General features: G+C 44.4%; 1 protein-coding gene across 3 annotated transcripts in view; it reads right to left on the reverse strand.

The window, feature by feature from the left end:
* Positions 1–89: 89 nt before the first annotated feature.
* The window catches only part of LOC100871246 (uncharacterized), a 168,278-nt gene continuing 147,395 nt past the window's right edge, over positions 90–20,972 (reverse strand). For 2 of the 3 annotated variants that reach the window (XM_031919988.2, XM_086909455.1), the window contains 7 exons: positions 7,185–7,373; positions 5,204–5,359; positions 4,911–5,128; positions 4,478–4,604; positions 3,258–3,919; positions 2,880–3,178; positions 90–2,703 (listed from right to left, as the gene is read on the reverse strand). In XM_031919988.2, the coding sequence (XP_031775848.2) occupies positions 1,529–2,703; positions 2,880–3,178; positions 3,258–3,919; positions 4,478–4,604; positions 4,911–5,128; positions 5,204–5,359; positions 7,185–7,373 (2,826 nt within the window). In that variant the 3' untranslated portion in view covers positions 90–1,528. The remainder of the gene's footprint in view (positions 2,704–2,879; positions 3,179–3,257; positions 3,920–4,477; positions 4,605–4,910; positions 5,129–5,203; positions 5,360–7,184; positions 7,374–20,972) is intronic. The other variant, XM_086909453.1, reaches the window with a different exon arrangement.

A 20,972-nucleotide genomic window follows, 5' to 3' on the forward strand; every position in this document is an offset into this window, starting at 1 on the left:
TGATTATTGAAATTCTACATGTAGATGCTCCTATAGGAAATTCTTGAAGATGCAGGTCGCAAGAAATGAATATTACCGAACACACGCAATTGTATAAAATATGAAATATATTTACTTTTCATAGTATGTCGTATAATTTAGATAAGTATATACGTACTTTACGGACATTGCATAGAGTTTATCATATACGTTTAACGATATAAAAGATTACAGTTTACATTAATATATACAGAAGAGCGAAAGATTTGGATCATATTTGAACAGCGCCATTGAACTTTCGCGTGTATTCTATAGTTTTAAGATAATCGCTTGTATCCTCGTACGAAGCACGATTACATGTTCTACGATTTATATGTTCTAAGTTTAAAAAATATAAAACAAAATGTGATAATTATTAATAACAGAGAGAGAAAGAGAGACAGACAGAGAGAGAGAGAGAGAGAGGAGAGAGGGAGAGAATATGGATTATTCAATTATAATTTTTATTCCGCAATGAATGAGCTTCCGGTTAAAAGACAAAAAGGAAGTGAGAAATACAAATGTACATAGAATGAAAAAGGAAACGCGATGATGCAGTCAATGCTGTTTTCTTATTGCGCGGAACGTATTAGTAAACGTGAAATAATCTCGAAATTACGAAACATTTCGATAAAGAGATGTGCGTTTGGTTAAAAGTATTTAAAAAGATAATGTTAAAACAACGAATGGAAACAAACCTCACTCCACCTTTCTTGATTCGACTGCAATAAAATTTACATTTTATTATCGCGATTCGTTCCACAGATATTGATGTCTGAAAGCAGTTTGTATTCGAATATCTATGGAAATATTTTTTTCTCTCTGTTCGCATAATATGCGTACTTTACACTTTATATATATATGTATATATATATATGTATACTTCATTCTTCTTTATTCTTGTTTTTTACAAAAATCTTCTTCGCGTAAGAAAAGAAATTACGAATAATATCATTTCGACGCAAGTCTTGTCCGCTAAAGCTTACATTTAACAATAAACGTTTCTATATGAATGTCTAATAGAGAGTGAAAAAAAAGAAAAAAAAAATCTATTAATTAAGATTCGTTAAGGAAGCACCCTGAATCACTGTATAACAGTTAAGTCCTATCGCTAAAAATCGCGAACAACCGATAGCGTTTTGTGACTTACACAATGTGCTTATACAACTTATATTTCTAACATAATCTATCGTAGATTTACATATTTTAACGAACTGAATAATCAAGCGATGTTACAATGTATCTCTTCGTTCCTCGATGATCATGCAATAAGATATTATATGTACATCGCTATTGTTCCCGATATCATACATACGTTCCAGTTTGGACTAGTTTCAGCCGTAATGAGACCATATATACACGAGCCAACATGTATCCATGATCTCGACTTGCGACTTTTCGCTTCTTTGATTCTTGAGGTGCCAACATTTACATACACACACACATACACACAATATACAAGCGACCACAATTCTATGGCTCCTCGTTTTTTTTTTTTTTTTTTTTTTTTTCAAACATAACTCTCATCGTCAACTACGGATCTTCCGTATCCTAGATGTCTAGTAGTAACCGAGGCACGTGGTTGAGGAGGCGGACGATAAGGAGGCGGTGGTGGTAGAGACCTTGACCTTCCGGCCACTTTGTGCCTGTCTTCCAGATTCATGTGTACTGGCGGCAGATGCCTCAATCTCGGTGGAAGCGGTGGTGGTGTATCTGGCCACGTTCTCTCTTCCTCGTCGTCTTCGTCACCGTACAAATCGATTGCCTCGGCCTGCTTGAAAGAGTACAAATCGTTTCTCTCTCTCGAGCCATATATCTCGCTCGTTCTATCCCTGTTTCCGTAGATACTACTTTCAGATTCGTATCTTTCCGTACGCGTCGTCTCTTTATTCACGTATATCTCGCTCTTCACTTTCTTAAACTCGTAGAGATCGCTACCCGAATGGTAGCTACCGTTCTGCGAGACGGGTGATTCGCGATTAACATACATTTCCGACTTGACCTTTTTGAACTCGTTGAAACGTTCCTTCTTGAATTCGTATCTGTCGCTAGTCAACGTCGTATCCCCCGACAGATCCTGTTCCGAATTGTGAATCGAGACCCGTTCCGTGCAAATATCCTGCTGCGTTGCTCTTTCGTATTCAGACCTAAGATCCCGCGCAATGTCCAGCTGGGAGTTCCTGTAAATGTCCTTGCAATTCTCTACGTTCTCCTTCATGGAATCTTGTCTGAGATATTCCCTCCCGTAGATATCCTTCTCGTCGAACCTGTCCTTGCGATGATCATGTTCGTCCAATTTGGTCCTCGGTGTTCTCTTCAATTGTGCCCTTAACCAATCTTGCCTTTGGAAATTCGGATTAGGGTAACCGATGCTGTTCTTCTCCTCTCTGAAATTATGTTCCACGGTATTCGGATGATGATTATTCGCCGTGTAACCGTTTATTCTCTCCTCCCATCCACCGTAAACACGAATATACGATTTGTTGGTGGACTTGTCCTCCTTGGTTAGAGACTTGTCGAAACTGGATGACGAGGCATTCACGGCGGAATCCTCGGAGCCGACAGGAGATTCTGGGATGAAGAGTTGACAATCTGACAAGGTCAGACCGGAGTCTCGAGAGAGAGACATGTGGTCCTTGCGTGGTGGTTCCGTCAGGTCCAGGCTGTCCAGAGAAAGCCCACCTGCTGCAACGAAAGAAATTCCTCAGTGGATTATCTATACGCTCGTTCACGAGTTGAACGATAACGAACGAAGCATACATCGTACGTTCCATCTTGGAGTTGGAGTTTTAGTAAGTAAAAAGAAAGGATAAGTAATAAAGGGGAGGAGAAGAAATATAGAGATAAAGTAAAGTGCTCACAGTGAAGGCTATCGGTGCTTTCTTCGGCTCCGCTGTCGCTGCGTTCTTCCCCGAAAAGCTGTGTGACGCCTTCGCCGAACAGAACCTCGCAATGACGAATCAACATTTCCGTCAGCGTAGGTATCGCTCTACTTTGATTCACAGATGGATTCGGAGACCAGAGTAAACTAGGTCCACAACACACGCCCAGATTGCTGGCACACATGAGATTGTGCTTCGACCGCCGTGCCACGTGGTGTAAAACGCAGATTAAATGCGACAGCAGGGTATAATTCGCTTTGGGTAATCTATCTAGAATACTGAAATGATCGTCGTTCGTTAAACGTCTTAAGGAGAAACTTAAACGTTAAACAAATATATATCAATTCGTTTACCCACTTTTTAATAGTTTGAACTGGATTTATTGTTTCCAAACTTTCCATCCAGAGGGGAAACAGGTGGGAAGTTAGCAAAGGATCCGGCAAAGATCTCAAAAAGTCTTTAAGCAAAGCTGCCACCGCTATGATAGGGGCATCTTCCAAACAGCTGGGGTCACCAGTGGACTCGATTTGATCCCGTAGCTCTCGTACGATTCTAACGTTGGCCGATTTTCTAAAGATTCCCTGCGTGAATGGCCCCTTGGCGAACAGTTGTTGAAGCATGACCAGCACAGGTTTGGGTAATCCGTTCTCGTCGAGTCTGGACAGATTGACCCCGAATAAACTCGGATTCAACGAGAGGGATCTCCTGAGCAATCCAGTGATCTTCGATTTATTCTTCTTCACCGGTGACTTCGGTACCGGCCTTAATATAAAGTGGCACGTGTCGTGGCCACTTTTGTTACAATGTTCCAGATCGAAACCCTCCTCGGCGGACAGGGTGTGCCGTAAATTCGACAGTTTGACCGCAAAAGGCCTCTCGTGCCCTATTAATGGATAGGGCGCTTCGTCCGCGGACGTTCTGGCCCACAATTGAAAAGGTCCTTGAAGATCCAACAGGCGAGTGGCCAAATTGACGCAAGCAGCCGCTGTCATCTCGGATCCGACCATGATCGTCTTACACTGCGGAGGAAACAATGCGGATATGTAGCGGTCGCAACACGAATAACAAGATCGCGGAACAGGAATCGCAGCGCACAGGTGTACACACGACGAGAGAGCACGCGTTAGACGCGATTATAGCGATTAGAGACAGTTATTAGAGAGGATGGGTTCTCGTTGGATGGCGTCGACGATGGCCAGCTTCCGGCAAACGTTAAAGGCGCTCGCGTGTCACCTAATAGAGGCATCGAGCGGCGCATGTATTTAAATACAACGCGGCTCTGATCGATAACGACCCAAGTCGTAGCCAAGAGATTAGAGAAGGGGCCTCCTCCTCTTTTTAGCAGAACCGATCCACTCCGTTGACGTCAATGAATATAAAAAGGGGATCTATCTCGAGGAGGAATGCCTGAAGGAAGGTCGCCACTAGGTCTCTCTCGCCTGGGTGTAGGATATGTGCGAAGAATGGACCGTGAAGGCGTGACTGCATCTCTTTCTCTCTCTCTCTCTCCCCGTTTAGTTTGAATACCGTCGTCTGTGTATTGCGCGCGGCGACGAAGAGGAGTATGCTGCACTTACGTATTCCGTGTTCGTGTCACTGTCGTGATACACGACTTGAATGTTCGTGTCCGGCGGCTCCTTCATACTCTCCTCTCGTACGAGTTCGGTCAAACGTCCCCACCAGAGATCCCTGGCTGCAGCAGTCCTGAAAGAAACAACGAAATAAAACGTTGGTGCGACGCGTCGCGATAAAACCGACACCTCGACGATTTTTATCGAACGATATATCTCTTTCCTCCACCCTCGAGTTCACGAGTTTATTGCGTTTATTATTTATTCTTTATCTCTCTAGAAAAAAAAAACAACAAGTCCTTCAAGCCTCGAAGCGACGCGAAATCCGGACCATTCATTTACGAGGGGGTCAAGGTGAGGTGGAAGTGTAGAGAGAGAGAAAAAAAAAAAAAAAAAAGGGTGCAATAACACGGATTGTCAAGAGATGGCGGTGACGTACATAAAAGTGGCGACGACGTTCGTGGTGGGCCAACCGAGGACGAAGCTCGTCTCCTGGGACTTGCTCGTTTCGGCCACGTCCTCTATGTGGCCGGCAGTTAGCCATAACTCGCTCATTCTTACGGATTGTTTCAGCTTGAAGTTACCCCCGTTTCGTGCTTTCGCTATGAGCAACAGATCCGAGAAGAGAAAAAGGTGTCTGTCCTGGGACTGCACACCCTGAAAATAAGGGAGAAGATTCTATTGATGCGACGAATTTATATTAACTCGATCGATATCGAATGTATTACTTACGGTGGTGAATTGTACAGGAGTCTCCAGGAGGAAGGTTCTAGGCGGAGATTTCGGGGCTGGTGAGTTGTTGGACACGTTCAGAGATTTTTGCGACAACACTCTGGTAAGCCTTCCAGGATTTCCACCGTTCCTCTTGCGAATAAGACTCTTCATTTTCTGAAACGAAACAGACCCATCTCGTGAACGAGATCAATAACAAATTATCGCTGCTATCTTTGGATTAAAGGAGATACCGTTCCACGAGGCGGAACGAGATTCCAACGAGATCCTGGCCAACAGATCCTAACCGACTTGGCCAATTAACACGTCTATCGTTAAGTACAAATATATGCGCGCGAGGAATTGGATATTGGTAATCGTGGACGTGGATGTACCCATCGAGCCTGGACAAGGGATTAGCATTAAATTATCCTTGGTATCCACCAAGGATACCCGTGGACTCTATCCACTTATCGTTGTTAAAGGGTCAGAAAATAACGACTAATTTTGATGCCTAGGGATCTAGGACATAAATTATTATCATCCTCGCAGCAGGTGTCTAATAACTGGACGCCAACGTGCCAAGCCGCATTAACTTTCGGATAACTTAAACAGCATTATTTCACCGTCACTGGCCGACTCGTCTTCTGGAGGCCCGCTCCTTCGAAATTTTCACTCGGAGCCGGTTGTTAACCGAACGAAATCACGGCATGCGAACCGTTGCGATCCGTTTGGCGGAAGATCGAGCGGAGATTCCATCCGTTGAAACGATGCACTTCCAGCCGAGAGATTCCAGACGGGAGATCGAGAGACCGGTGACGTCGAGACCGTGGATAGACACGGATGAACAGTTACGTCTGACAAATAGCTCTCCTCCAAATATGGGGGGAGACGAGACACACACGAAACACGAAATTACAAGCCGATTAACATATTTCTCTCTCGATCTCTCTCTCTCTCTCTCTCTCTCTCTCTCTCTCTCTCTCTCTCTCCTTAAATCGAATCGACTCGCGTACGACGAGAGAAATCGTGCACTGCTGCTAAATACTGTTTCGCCTCGTTGAATTGCCGCGTGTTAATGAAAATGCCGCGTTAAAATCAAGGTAACGCGACGACGACGACGACGACGACGACGACGACGACGACGGTGATTCTACGCGATTCGTGGAAACGTTCCATCATCGTGTTCACGGGAATACGAATGATGGGTTGCGCGCAAGGTTGCGAGAGGAGAAGCATTGGGAAACGCGAGCACGCGTTTCACCTATGCAAAGAGCGATCTATCAGATGCCACGTACTCCCTCCTTGCTGCTCTTGACAATACACTCTTTACGCCCAGTATGCAGATTAGATTGCGGTGCACGTGGGACGATGACACGGAGAGACGTGTCATAGATAGAATGAAAATCTGTATCAGCCAGATCCGTGGTGGCTTTGTTTAAGGATTGAAATGAGGAATGAGTAGACGAATGAGTATGAGAGAACGATTTTTACCGTCGATTGTGATAAAAAAAAAAAAAGAAAAAATTATCGCATCTCCTCGCAAAACTCCACTGTTTCATATTTTCCATATTAACAAATTGAAACGAATTATTGCTTAAAGCCAGAAACTCCAATTTCTGGGCGAGAGAAAATGCAAGAAACTTCCTGTTTAATCTCGCAACAACAATTTCAGTGATACATCAACACGCGCGAACAGCATAGTATTAGATATCGTCATGGTGGAGTGTTCCGTGAGATGCGTGGGAAACACCATGCGCGGTGAACGTTTTTCCACGAGCGCGAGGAAAAATGGTCTCGAGCTCGGCTCGTGAGAATCGTTTCCTTTTTACCCATAACCGACGCTGTTTCCAGCCGGAAATCATTCTGTATTCGTCGAGACTACTTTTGCAAACGGATACGTTTTAAAACACGTATATTCATCGTATAAGGGAGAAAAAACTCGATGGATCTTTTATATAAGAATAATAAATCGCAACGAGGTGCGGAGAGAAATAAATACCGTGGTGAGGACATCTCGCTCGTGTAGCCGGAGATTATCGCCAGGGAACAATTCCTGGATACGGTGAAGATCTCCCTCCAGTTGACCGCGTTGGAGAACGGCGCCACTCCCGACGCTTCCGTTTCCGTTCTCCACTAGATTCCTCGCCTCTTGCCCCAGGTACCTCTCGTATTCGGCCAACCTCTGGACCTGCAACACCCACCAATCATTTCCTCGTTAGAACGATGTTTCCATCCAATCGAACACGATTTTCGCGCGATTCCACGCGAAGCAAATTGCTTTAAACGCGGCTATAATCGATCGAAACGAAAACGAAGGAAAAGGAAGGCACGGTGAAATAAGAGGAGCTCGTTTCCCCTGGAGGGGTTCGCGGTTGAGTTAAAGAAAATTAGCCGTAGCCGTAATACAGTAATCGAACGAGCCGATCGAAATGCAAAGTGCACGTCGAAAGATCGACATCGACGGAAGTTCTTTTCTGGTACGATCGCGATAATCGTCGGTCCCAGCGACGATACATCGAGGCGAGTTATGTAAATTGGCGGCGAGTCACCGTTCAATCACGTCGCGGTGCCGTTTCGTTCGAGCCAACTCGAGCCCGATGGAACGTAATGTAAGTCACTTCTTCCCGTGACGCGATCGCTTGATTCATTGCTTAATTGTTACGAGGCACGAGCGAGCGCGTCTCGCATCGCTCGTGCTCGAATTTCCACCAGCTGTTTACAATAAACCACCCACGTGCTTTTGCCCACGATTCCACGGACCTCGTGCCAACCTCGTTGGATAAATATAAAATTGCTCGATCTCGATTTATACGAGCGTGAGGCAATCGAGTGGCAACAAGACAGACAAGGTGGTATATCGCCAATTCTCCCTTCGCTAATCACCAAGGGTAAAAGGTACAAAGGTTTTTTATTATCCTCGCCCCGTTTATCCTTCCACGCACCCACTCGTGCCTCGAAATTTTCAATTAAAATGCGACCACCGTGCCAACGCCACCCACTCGGAACAGTTGCTTTCGCAACGTTCATATCCACGATCGATCTCTGGTTGTTCCAGAATCGGATTTGATGTCGATCGTTGTTCTTGGATCATCATTGGACATCCACTCAAAGCCATGGTGGTGGTTAATCCCGTGAGAAGGAGAGGCTTAAGAAGAGCCATTGACGAGCCAAAATTTGATTCTCGATATCGACGATCGATCGATCGATCGGATCGGATAATCCGTATTATCATAAGCCGGTACACCCTTGTTACGATGCTACGGGATAAAATCGGTCAAAGTTCCTAAGTCGATGGAATTCTTTTTACACATCGTGAAAGTTTTCTCCCGAATTAGCCGGGGAAATTGATTAAAATTAATTGGAGTAGAGAAACGTAGATCACATTTCTGACGCTTTCTCACTCGGAAATACGTCCGATTTACAAAACTTTCAATTCGATCGATCGATTAATTCTTAAAATTGTTGGTATTGGCCCGAATTGTCTGTATCTTTTAAATACATAAATAATCTACAAGTGGAACGGAATTATATCTATAAATTTCGTAATTTAGATTCGCAGGCACGAGCATTAATCACGATAATAATTACCGTAAACGCTGCATCATCCGACCAATTAATTTCGAAGTCGTCTAATTACACGCTACATCGAAACACATTTTCAACTCTGATTTATAACCTCACCATATCATCCTTCACCCGATCCCCGTTTTTCCAATTCGTTTCCAATCGCGAATATTTATTTCAATCTTGGCAATATTAATAATATACGTACGTTGGACGAGTCAGACGCGTAGCCTTCGTCCATGAACACGTCCACGTACTTGATAAACATCTCGATCTCGAAACGATCGCGAAAATAACACCAACCAACGTTCCTTCGACGCGAGGAGACAATGGGGGAAGCGAAATCGTGAGGAGCACCGGCTGCTCGCCCCGCGACTGACAGACTGAGAGGCGAGCGAGATTTCGCGCGCAACACACGGCCGTGATACGTCTTTCGCGATCCAATGAATCATCGGTCCACCGGAAGCAACCGCTCCTCCACCTCGACGAGCCCGTGTCACCGTTTTTCTCACCTGTCCGCCTCTCACCTCTAATACCTACGTGACTCCTCGAGATCGCGCTTTTTATCGAGATGGAAAGTTTCCTTCCAAGTGGACTGAAAACACCTGTTTGGAACAGGTTTCTTTTTAATTCGGTAATTCGACAGTAATGCGACGGGTAATGTTGAAATTAACGAATTGGAAAATTACTGAATGGGGAGGGAGGGAGTTAATGGTGATGATAATTTTAAATTGAAATTTCACGAAACGAAGATCGAAACGGAATATCGAAAGGAAAAAAAAAAAGTCTACATGTTTTTTCAAAATATATGTAAATTGTCCGATCTGAACTTTTGCATCCGACTTTTTTTTTTAATTAGCATACAGAAGAGATTCAATTCAGAAGAGATTCGCGATAATTGGCAATCAGACGTTGCTTAAGCTATCGGGAAAATTTCTCTTTCACGGTGTAATTATCACAATTTAACGACTATCGGCATTCTTCGATGAGTATCACGAGGACATCCCTCTCTCTTTTTCTCCCGCGCCTCCTCACTCGTTTTCTTTCGTTCCGTTTCCCATCGTCATTGTTCCAAGCGACACGTACTTTTACGCGGCATTCTTATCCCCGGCACCGTTTCTGGCCGCCTTTTCGCACACTTTCACCGCGCCATGTCGATTATATTATTCCTAGAAATAGCTAGGAACATGGAACGCGGCGATTTGTACAGCCGCTATTCGATCGCCGCTCGATAATCGAGTCACGAGGCGCTGCGGCCCACCAACTCGCCTCTACTCCTCCACCTATGGAAACGAGCGTACGAAAACTTGGACCGCTTTCCATTTCACCGTTTCTTCCAACAACCTCCTCTCCTTTTTTTCTTTTTTGCAAGAATCGTGTCGAAATCGATTCGATACACAAGTATGCTCCTTCTCGTTGCGTTATAACGCACACTCACAGTTCTCACACACACACACACACACTTTTCTCAACAGATTGTTACCGAGCCTACCAACGATCTAATCGAATATCTCTTCTTCCTTTTTTCAAACATTCCAGATCTTCCGACGGATCGTTCGAAGAAACGAGATAAACGTGAAATATTTCCAAAATCCCATATAACCCATTTCACGGAATACTGACACCAGAAGCTTTCACCCATTTTATACTCCCCTTTTCTTTCGACTAATCCTTATATATACATATATATACATATACACACGTATATGTATATTCGAGAATCCTTCGCGTCCCTCGGATAAAAGAGAGAATTCGAAGGAAGCGCGTCAGTGGGGCGAAAAATCACCGAAATCCTGTCCACGATTCACGTGCACGTATACCACAAGAGAGAGATTCGTCTCGGGGCACAAAGAGTTCCGTCCCAATCGCGTCTCGAGATCAGCGAAATAAATACTCCTCCTTCGAGGGAGGAGTGGATGGATCTCGAGTGTGGATTTCTCCTCGTTCAAAGGAGAAAGGAGGGAGGGAGAGAGAAAGAGAGAGAGGAGGAGGAGGAGAGAGGAGAAGATTCGAGGGAGAGGAACCTTTGGATCTCTTCTTTCAGGGTGGCTTTTCGAGGGGGTGTGGGCAACATAAGATGTCCTGACCACGCACAAGAGGCTGTTTGTTAATGCAGCCCGACGAGTCTGGGGACGTCCTCGCATATTAATCAGCGGGACAAAGGAGAGACGTGTCGCGAAGAAGGCGGTGTGTGGAGGAGGGGAAGAAAAATCGGGCGAGGGAGAAGAGGGTGCAACGTTTCGTTCCGCGGAGGATTTTCGATGGCGTCGTCGAGGTGGCCGACAGGATCCTCCACACGAGCGGTTAAATTATTGGCTAATTAGCATGGCCTGCCATTCGAAAAAAGAGGGGGAGGAGGGGGGAACTGAGGGGGAGAGTAGAAGAGCGCGCAGTAGGTTTCTACTATTCCAGCGAAGCGAGTGGTGGTGGTGGTTGATAGGCGCTCGCTCGTAAATCGAGCTTTCTGGCTCCAGGCGTAGAAATCCGATTCCGCGTATTATTTATCCGATGCTTTGCACAATCGACACGTTCAACGTCTCGTTCCGGTCCCGATCAACGCTTGTCGCTTTTACCTAACCTTGGACGAGTCTTTTCGAACTCATCTCTTCGATCATTTTTTAACCTTATTTCTCGATATTTAAGATGGAAAATTTACCAATCCGATCGATTCAAAATCGACTGGAGAGAATCAATCCTTCGTAAAAATTTCGAAATCTTCTTACACGTTTCCAAAACGTGTAAAAAGCAAAGGACGCGTACACGATGGCTGAAAAGGCCACAATGATTTCGTCGGCTCGAAATCGGTTCGAAGAGATCTTTTTTTTTTTTTTTTTTTTTTTACGACGGACGCATGCGTCGAGCATCGCGTGAAATACGCGCGGATACAGGTATTAGAGAAAAGGCCGTGTCGCGTATCGTTGGAGAAGCGTGTTCGAAAGTATCTACCGTTATCCACGCTGGGTCCAATCGACGACCCCGCGACACCACGAGTCTATTTCACCGCGGACTGTTTACGCCTCTGCGACGTCCACCTCCGATCACTCGGATGACCTCTCCAGGGGGTTCTGATTAACGCGATCTCGGGATAAGAATCGCGAATCGAACGGATCGGAGAGGTTGTTGTCTAACGGAGAATCGCCGTTTTTCCCAATTTTACAGGTCAACTCTTCTTCTCGGATCCGAGCGATTGGATGGTTAATAATGGTCAATAGTTTACATTCTTTTTCTCGGTTATGAATTTATAAATATAAGTTCGATCGTTGCACGATATATTTAATACATTAATTACGATTGATTAACGAGCAACGCGCGCGATGCTTAAAACGCTCGTTAATTGGATATCGTAAACCTCATCGGGATAAGATATTTACGCCTCGCTCGATTTTATGTATTCCAGAAATATCTTGCTTCTTGTACGATGTATAAAAATGAATATTCATGCTCAAACGTTGAGAGAAAAAAAGAGAAAAGAAAAAAACCCAAGGAATCGTGAATCGTGCTTGAAATTATCCGTGACGGTCGAGATTTAGAATCAAAAACTCCGGCGTATTATTTTCTCTATTCTCGTTTCGCGTTCATCCGGACAAATGGGGCGGAGAAGAGAAGAGAAGAGAGGAGAGGAGAGGAGAGAGAGAGAGAGAGAGAGGAAGAAATCGGTTGGACGGCACAATTTTTGTCCCGATTGCGGCAATCGGTGGAATGGAAGCCCCCGTCGAAGCCCTCGTCGAACGCTCGAAGGCCTCGCGGTGAGGTAACGTAACTTTTTCCATCAACCGTCCCGATATTACGATATTACAAGAGAGCGTGGACGTTACTACACGCACTCGGGACAAATTGCTTTCCAGTTACGCAACCCAGAGAACACCTGTCTCTCGAAAAGTTACAAAATCCTTGCTTCCTGTGGCGGATTGATTTATTACCCGGCCTCGGCTAGATTTACATCCAGGAGGGATCGATATCAACAGAAACAAATCTTCCTCCGCCGTTTCGAACACGCCGATCGGAGCGAGCCTCGGATTAATAAAAGATTCCTCCCAGAGCGGATTCTGCCGTCGAAGAAAACCTCTCTCGTTTTCAACCAGACAGCAACGCGAGGCCCTCCTCATCCTTTTCCCTCTCATCTATCCCCCGTATCTCGCATCTCGCCTCGACGAGAAAGAACGACTGATCGCGGCGGTTCGTTTATATAACGTAATGGGCATTAATAACACGGCATCGAGGTCAAATCCACGCGGAATGCATAACGCGTATAAATATATGTATGTAGTATATGTATATATATATATATATATATATATATATATATATTTATATATATGTACGAATGTCGAGGAATGCAACGTGCATTACGTACGATATATAGGCGTGCATAAGCACGTATACATACGAGGCACGTTGCAAGAAACGCGAGGATATACGTCGACTACCGAAGGGATTACGAAACACCGCGTTATATACACCATGGACGATAATTTCGATCGAAATAGGGGGGAGAGAGAAGGTCCATAAGGGAATATGCGTAATAATATTAAACCTCTCTTTCGTGTTTGCAAGATGCAAAAAAAAAGCATCGCGTTTGTGTGTATTTTTCTTTCTTTTATCTCAATTGGCAATTATAAACGATTGTACATTGCATTAGCGAGTACAAGGCGCGGCTTCCGACTTTAAATATTTCATAAATTACTCGGTGTATATAAAAAAAAAAAAGAATATGTTTTTAAGCAAAAGTTGCGTAGCATGAAACGATTCGTAATACGAAATCATTAATTTGGAATATTATTACACTAATGAATTCATCGCTTATTTATACTCCTCGGCTATTTAATCCGTTTGTAACGAGGATAAATTAACAACAACTCGTTCGTTGATTCTTATCAACGAGTGAAATGAAATTTTCCAACTTTTCTAAAAAATTTCCACGGAAATTATTCGTTCTTTTCTCTCTCGTTAGACAGACAAATATTATACCACACGTATCCAACTCTTCAACATTTTTCTCGCGTCCAAAGATCGCACGTACTTTCGCGGCAAATATCAAAGATTTCGTCGAACGTATCGTAATGTCCGCGTGCAGCCAAGACAAACAGGCCCGAGGGCCTATACTCTATATCGATTTCTACGAAAGAAAGTTCGGCGAGTACGGTGAACCTGTTCCTCCGCTCACCGAGAATCCATTCAAACGAGACTAACGGACGAGAGGAACAGGACGATATACTATATATATATATATATACACGTACACGTATACGTATAAGCCGACTACCGAGAGGATTACGAAAGCCTCGGCTATCCGCGAGGCGACGATAATTCCTCGACGAAGCCGCGACACGCTCCTCTGCCCACATTCGCCTTTCGCCGTTCGCGTGTGACGGTTCGGGATAACAGAAGAGGAATCTTTCGTGGAAGAATTATTCTACGATGAGGAGGCGATTGTTCCACGATATTCCCTCTCCTCTCTATTCACCAACTCTAGGAATTTCCTTGCGATTCCTTCTTGCAAGTTCGAATGCAATTGAAAGAGGATATTGAAAGAGAAGGCTCGTTATTATTCTCTGAATTCTCAAACCGACACGTGTCTCCTTCTTTGTAATTTTAAGAAAAAAAAAAGAGAAAAAAAAACCGGCAAACGTGAAGATTACCGGATTTGAAATTGATTTGAAGCTGAAGAAAAATAACTAATACTACGTGACGTGGGCGGATCGGAAGAATCTGAGAAAAACTTTGGTCGCCATCCAAGAAAAAAAAGAGAAAGGACGGAGAAGAAGATGTTTGCCTTCAATAATCCAAATAAACTAACTCGTATCGTGAAAAAAAAAAAAACGAATTGGACGAGAAAAAATCGATCGTCGTAAAAAGAAAAAAAAAAAAAACAAAAATGCGAGTGGCTACTTTAAATAAACCGTAAAAGAGCAGAGGGAAGAGCAGGCGAGGCTAGGTCGGCTCAAAGCTCGAAATGAAGCGATTCCGCCGGTAATGGAAGCAGGTGGCCGCGTAAAAATTCACCGGTGCACGATGTTCATTCATTAAGCGCACGCGATCCCTGGCGCGTATACGGATACAGTTTCTTCTGGTATATAATAGTATGTAATACTGGAAGAAGCGAGCACCGGCGAGCGAAGGCAGTGCCAAGCCTTGGCTTAGATTCCAGCTTTGTCGCCGCGGCAGCCGCCAGTGGCGTAGGGCGTTTTCTCGAACGGTGCTCTCCTCCTCCTCTTCTTTCCCGCGTTTTGTACGGTACTTTCTCCTCGAAGCGGGATCGTGACACGAGTAATTGCATACTTTCGTCGTCGAGGTTATGATGAAAGTTCCAACCAAGAAATCAACGGCCTCGGCAGCCTTGTCGCGCGCGCGCCTCCTCTCTTTCTTCGAAAACTTATTTCTCCTCCCTCCCTTTGCAAGACACCGCCGCCTTCGTGCGAACCACCGATCCATTGTGTTATAAAGAAAGAGAGAGGGAGAGAGGGGAAAGAAAAGGGGTATAATTTCGATAAAAGACCGACGAACGAACCAGGAAACGATTCCTCGAGCGGATTTATGGCGAAAGAGGGGAAAGACCGCTGGATTCTACGCCTCTGCGCCTACACGTACACACCTTTACTATTTAGCGGCACTTCGTAATAACCGCTGGCAGAGGTATTCGAGCCACGACCAAGGAATCTCATTCCGTTCACCTCGATGACGGAATTCCGATACCGGGCCCGCCGTTCTTTCCACTTCTGTTCGCGATTCGTCCGCGACAACAAGTCGTCGGTTTGTCGTTTCTCCAAGTAACAATATAATCGGTCCTCTTTCGGATGTTTCAAGAAGAGGAGAGGGGATCGTAAACACCGATTTCGCTCGAACGTTTTCCAACGGACTGGAGGAGTGAAACGTTTGGACAATTTGTACGATCGATCGTGGAACGTCCATCCATGCGAAGAGATCCAGTGCTTTGATCCCTGACAGACTCGTATTAGGCACAACGTATAATACCGTTAGCCATTCGACTGGGGAACGCCGATGGAAGTCGTTTACCTGGCGAGAAAGAGAGAAAAAGAGAGAGAGAGAGAGATTGGCACGCGTGCATTTCTTCAAACTACGTTCACTACTAGTCCACCAGGTGTGTAACCGATTTTTCGACCTCGTACAACAACAACAACAACGACGTCGAAAGTCGACGACGCGTGTCGCGGTTACGATACGGGGTCTACATACAGGTTGTGGGTTAACGGGTTGAAGACAGACGACCCACGAGTCAACAATGATAAACATTGTCGGGACTGCCGAGCTGTCGCTTTGTGCTTTCTCCTCTCCTTCCTCGATACAGAACCGAATATCGATGGAGGACAACGCGGATATCTTGTTAACATCGAGTCCTGAGCCGTCGTCTTTCTTTCTTTCTCGACCGATATTTCATTCGGTTTACTCTGCTCTAGAGTGAACAATTTTGTACGAATTATTATATAAATAATATCATTAATTTCGAATTAATGGAAGATATATGGGAAAAAGAAATCCACAAATACTCCAAATGGAAGGGGATGCATTGGAGAAGAGTGGAGAGAGATTCGGCGACCGAGTAGAAAGAGGGAGAATCGAAAAGTCGTGTCGCCGGCCAAGGAGAATCGGTGCCGATGAAAGGAAGGAATTTGGTGAATGGGAGTGCCACGACTTGTTTTTCCACTACAATGGCAATGCCGTAAGAGATGGGGGGGGGGGGAGGGATGGATAGAAACGAACTCGCTGCACACGGCGATCGGTTGGAAACCGTGGAATTTCTATATCGGATCACGGAGATCGCGATATAATCCCAAGGTGATCGAGAGGAGAATCCGTTCGACCAGATCGATGGAAATTTCGAAATTTCGATCGAGCCACTTCTTCACCGAAATCTTTCCACGTCGTTCGAAGAGAAAGGGACGGGATCGACGATTTTTCTCCTCCTGGCATACGTCCGAGTACGCCCACCGTCGCTCTCCAATCATGGAAATTCAAATTCCATGTGTTATTTTTTTTCCCCCCTCGAATCGTTCAAGTCGTTGATTCGAAAGTTTCGAGCCGCGAGTCGCGTGCAAAGTTTTTTGATTCACTCGTAAGAGAAAAAGAAAGAATAGATAATTACTTATGCATTTGTCGTATGTTAATTTCCCACGGAGCATTTCATATAAAATTCTAATTTCTACAAAAATGCTACGTTCCTCGTTTTCTCCGCTCGATAACTGCTCGAAAAAAAAAAAAAAGGAAGTAGAAGATCAACAAAAATTGACTTGATCTTGTCCCTCCCTCCCCCCATCGATGAAAAATCGTGCAATTAGCGCGATAACGAAGTCATAAAGGATGTGCGCGAGTAAAAGAATCGGAGCGAAAAATCGGGCGGATGATTCAGGATGGATGGAAAGAAAAAGAAGAGAGAGAGAGAGAGAGAAAAATTGGACAGCGAGGATTGGTCGAAGTGAAGAAGTCAGAAGAGTGCAGATCTGTGATAGCGAATCGAACGACGACACAGAGGCGGGCGGGAGGAGGGAGAGGCGGGTGTCCTTGAAACATGTAGGTAGTTAACCATCACCAGCTTCGACCACGAGGGACCATTACCATCATCGCCGTGGATCCGAGCGTGGATCGAGATGCGTGCACGCGCCCCCCCATCGACCAATAAGACGACCACCGTGATATCGTAACGCGACCACCCTTTTCTCTCCTCGATCCATTTCCATTCCTTTCGAACAATAACACAAAAAATGTCAAACTTTCGTTTGCAAAAATCGTTTGCTTGCAATTTTGCAGAAAGCGATTACCATCCAGCCATAATTATCATTTAATTTCGCTCGGCCTTAAGAGGGAGAGGGAGTGCAAAATACATACGTCGGTCGTTCGAGACCGACGATTGTCGGTCGCGAGAAAAAAACTTAGCTTTTATCGTCGAGCAGTGGCTCGATATCGGACAGGGGTCGATGCTCGTATCCGAGATAAGAAGCTTTCGAGGAGCTATTTCGACGCGCGCTTAATAATTTCTGTTTTCCAAATAAATACTAGATCGATAAATATTTTTCGATTGATAAATTCTCGATCGACACGTTAATAAATAACACGAAATGGAAAATAAAGAAGAAGGAGGAGGAGGAAAAAAAAAAAAAAGAAAAAACTTGACTTGGCGAGAAAACAAAGGCGGCCAAAGTCTGGAGAAACGGATCGTTCACTGTAAAAATAGATCTTCGGTACGCCACCGCTTTTTGCTCCCGTTCGAGACGATGTATAAATCTCGTGCTCCCGGCAGGTAGCAACGATACAATGTATAATTATAGTATATAACGTACGATTTAATTTCTCAGTTCGGGTTGGCGCAAATTATTCGCGCGTGCGTTTGGCGCTCCAAGAGAAGGCAAAGGGAGGAGGAGGAGGAGGAGAGGTTCTATTCAGAACCAGTTCTTGGGTCGAAATTGGACCGAAATTTAAAGGTCTTCTTTCAGAAAACCTTTTTTCCCCTCTCGGCATTCTCTTTTGGGGGAGGGGACGGGAACAACGAGAGAGAACGAGCTTTATGCAAATTTCCCCCTTCTCCCTCGTACGGTCATCAGGTAGCAAGGTCGTATTTTAAAATATAAAATATCGTGATGTTTGCTGCCTTCGATTTCGTATAGCGCAACAAAATTACGCGTGACAGAGGTTGAAACGATCCTTGAAAGAAGTCCTGTAACGACGACTTCGATGACTTTGCTCGATTCGCTTTTGGCTATATATTTCCAATAATTTTGTAACATTGTTTGTAACGTTGAAAAGGCAGACCGATAACAGCATTCGATAATTTTCTAAAAGACGATGAAAAAGAAAAAAAAAAAGAAGTATTGTCTCTCTATTCGAGAGAGACAATCTCTATTCGAGAGATTCGAGAACGAACGAGAGGAAGACACGCGAAAATTCTTCGACGACGAAAAAAAAAAAAAATTAGACGTAGAAATATATCAATTAATCGCGTATATGGTCGAAAATTCCTCGGCAAGAAGAAGTTGATTTCAACGAGGATGCATTCGATATTACACGTGTGTAAAAATACGTAAAAAAGAAAAAAAAAAATCAGACGTATTCCATAGGAATACACCTAACGCAGAGATTCGTCGAGTTGCCGCGAAAGAAGGAACGGCCGGGAGACACGCGGAAATTCCTTCGTTCCCGGTTTCTCTCTTCCTATTTCAAGAAACGAGCACCGCTTCTGACTACTCTCGGCGACGGCTTTGAAGACCGCCAAGACCCATACCAGGAAATGCACACACGCAGAAAGAGAGAGAGAGAGAGAAAGAGAGAGAGACAAGGTTCTCTAGCAGGTTCGCCTCTCTATCCACTCCCTTTTCTCTTATTCCTTTATTCCTTCAGCTCCTTTTCTCTTCCTAACCGCTCCGGTTGAGAGAGTTCTTCCTGCTGCCGGTTCGCGGCAACGATTCCTCTCATTCGTCACGAACAGGTGCGGACTTGATGGACGAAACTTCGATTCGAGAGAGTGTCTAGGAAGTGGAAATTAAGCCGCTTTTTTAACCGATCGAGACGAAAGAAGCGGAACAACGGGGGCCCCGACTCGCCCTCCGATCGCGAATTTCTTATGAAGGTAATCGTGATACAAGATAGATCTCCCTGCTGCCGGAGATGCCATCTTGAAAATTCACGTTTCGCTGAGTCAACGATAACTGTACCTTGATTAGGGTTTTGAAGAAGACTCGAGTCCAAGATTTACGAGCAAAATAATATATAATTCTCTATGCTCTCTTCTTCCGAACGAAGTTGAATTCACCGCTTTGTAACTGACATGGAAGAATTCGTGGAACTTTTCATCTTTCTCTTCTCCTCCTCTGTCTACGGATAAGAACTGTTTAAGAACCGGTGTAAAATTTTTCCAAAAGTTCAATGAATGAATCGGTGACTTTCCTTCTTCCTTTTATTCGTAATTAAAAATTTATCACTTTCGCTCTATCGAATCTATCACTTCTTAACTCTTAACTTGTTAAAGTCGAAAGCTGACTTTGGATATTGCACAAATACGATGCTTAAACCGATGCTATTGCTCTGGGAAGGACCACCCATAAATGAAAGAACCATCGCTTTTGATTTTTCCTTGCTTTTCGTGAAAATGCATACTAAAAAGGGGTTGGAGAAGGACCAATCGTCGCGTTCATCGCATGGCGTGCAAAGCGTCGCTTGTAAAGTGGCTACCTCGTTTAAATTAAAGAGCTGGAAAGCGTTAGGAAAACCATGCCCGGTCATAAATTATTGGAGATACTCGAATCGTTGAAAATAAAAAAGCCAGGTTACATCGCTTCACAAACTCTTCACATCCCTTTCTTTTTTTTTTTTTTTATTCTCCCTATTTCTAAACAACGTATCCCAAACGTTGCATTTATAACGAAGTACAAAGAATAGGAAAGAATCAAGAATTCGAGATAAAACCTCTTTATCGCCATTATACACATTGACGAATATCTTGCGCACTTTACGTCACAAATTCTCGCATTTAAGGGACGTTTACGACGTCTTGGGCGCCCATATACGATACACAGGTATAGCTGTGCGCAGAGTGAAACACAGGCAGAGGAAGAAGAAGAAGAAGAAGAAGAATCGCGGGAGACCACGATGCGGCTGGCGCCTTTAACGAGCATACTTTTGACATCCTTAAGAGGGCTCCTATAAAGCGCGCGAAGAGTCGTGACAACGACCTTGTTGACGTCCGACCAAGGAGAATGGCTCCCTTAGTCATCGTAGGAATGTCGACTAAACGCCACGATGTGTACGCCTGCCGATGCACTTCCTCCTCCTCTATCTGCCACGGTGTTTAAACGAAACGACGACGCGGTTCCGCGGTATCGGCCGGGCATCGAATATTCTTAATGGAAACCCTCGAGCGCGGCGCCCTTCGTGGAATGGAGGATTGGACGACTCCTAGAGAAATCTCTAATACGATGTCCAAATTTGTTCAATGAACGTGTGTACCTTCTTTACCTTAAATCTCTCTCTCTCTCTCTCTCTCGATATCCCGTCCCTTGGCACCAAAGTAATCGCGATTAAAAAAGCAATAAACAGTTAAGGTAATGGTGAAATACGTAAGTGCTGGAAACCCTTTAAAATTTTCCATAAAAATAATTTCAATTAAGAGGAATCGTCGAGGGGATCCTTCGATTATCGATTCATAAGATCATAAAAATCAACTGCAATTCCTATTTACAATAATATTGTTTATCAATAATATCGGGAAATTTACAAA

Source organism: Apis florea, unplaced genomic scaffold (assembly GCF_048593485.1).
Source record: "Apis florea isolate Af1SG1 unplaced genomic scaffold, ASM4859348v1 contig_3158_pilon, whole genome shotgun sequence".
In the NCBI taxonomy this organism is placed as follows: domain Eukaryota; kingdom Metazoa; phylum Arthropoda; class Insecta; order Hymenoptera; family Apidae; genus Apis; species Apis florea.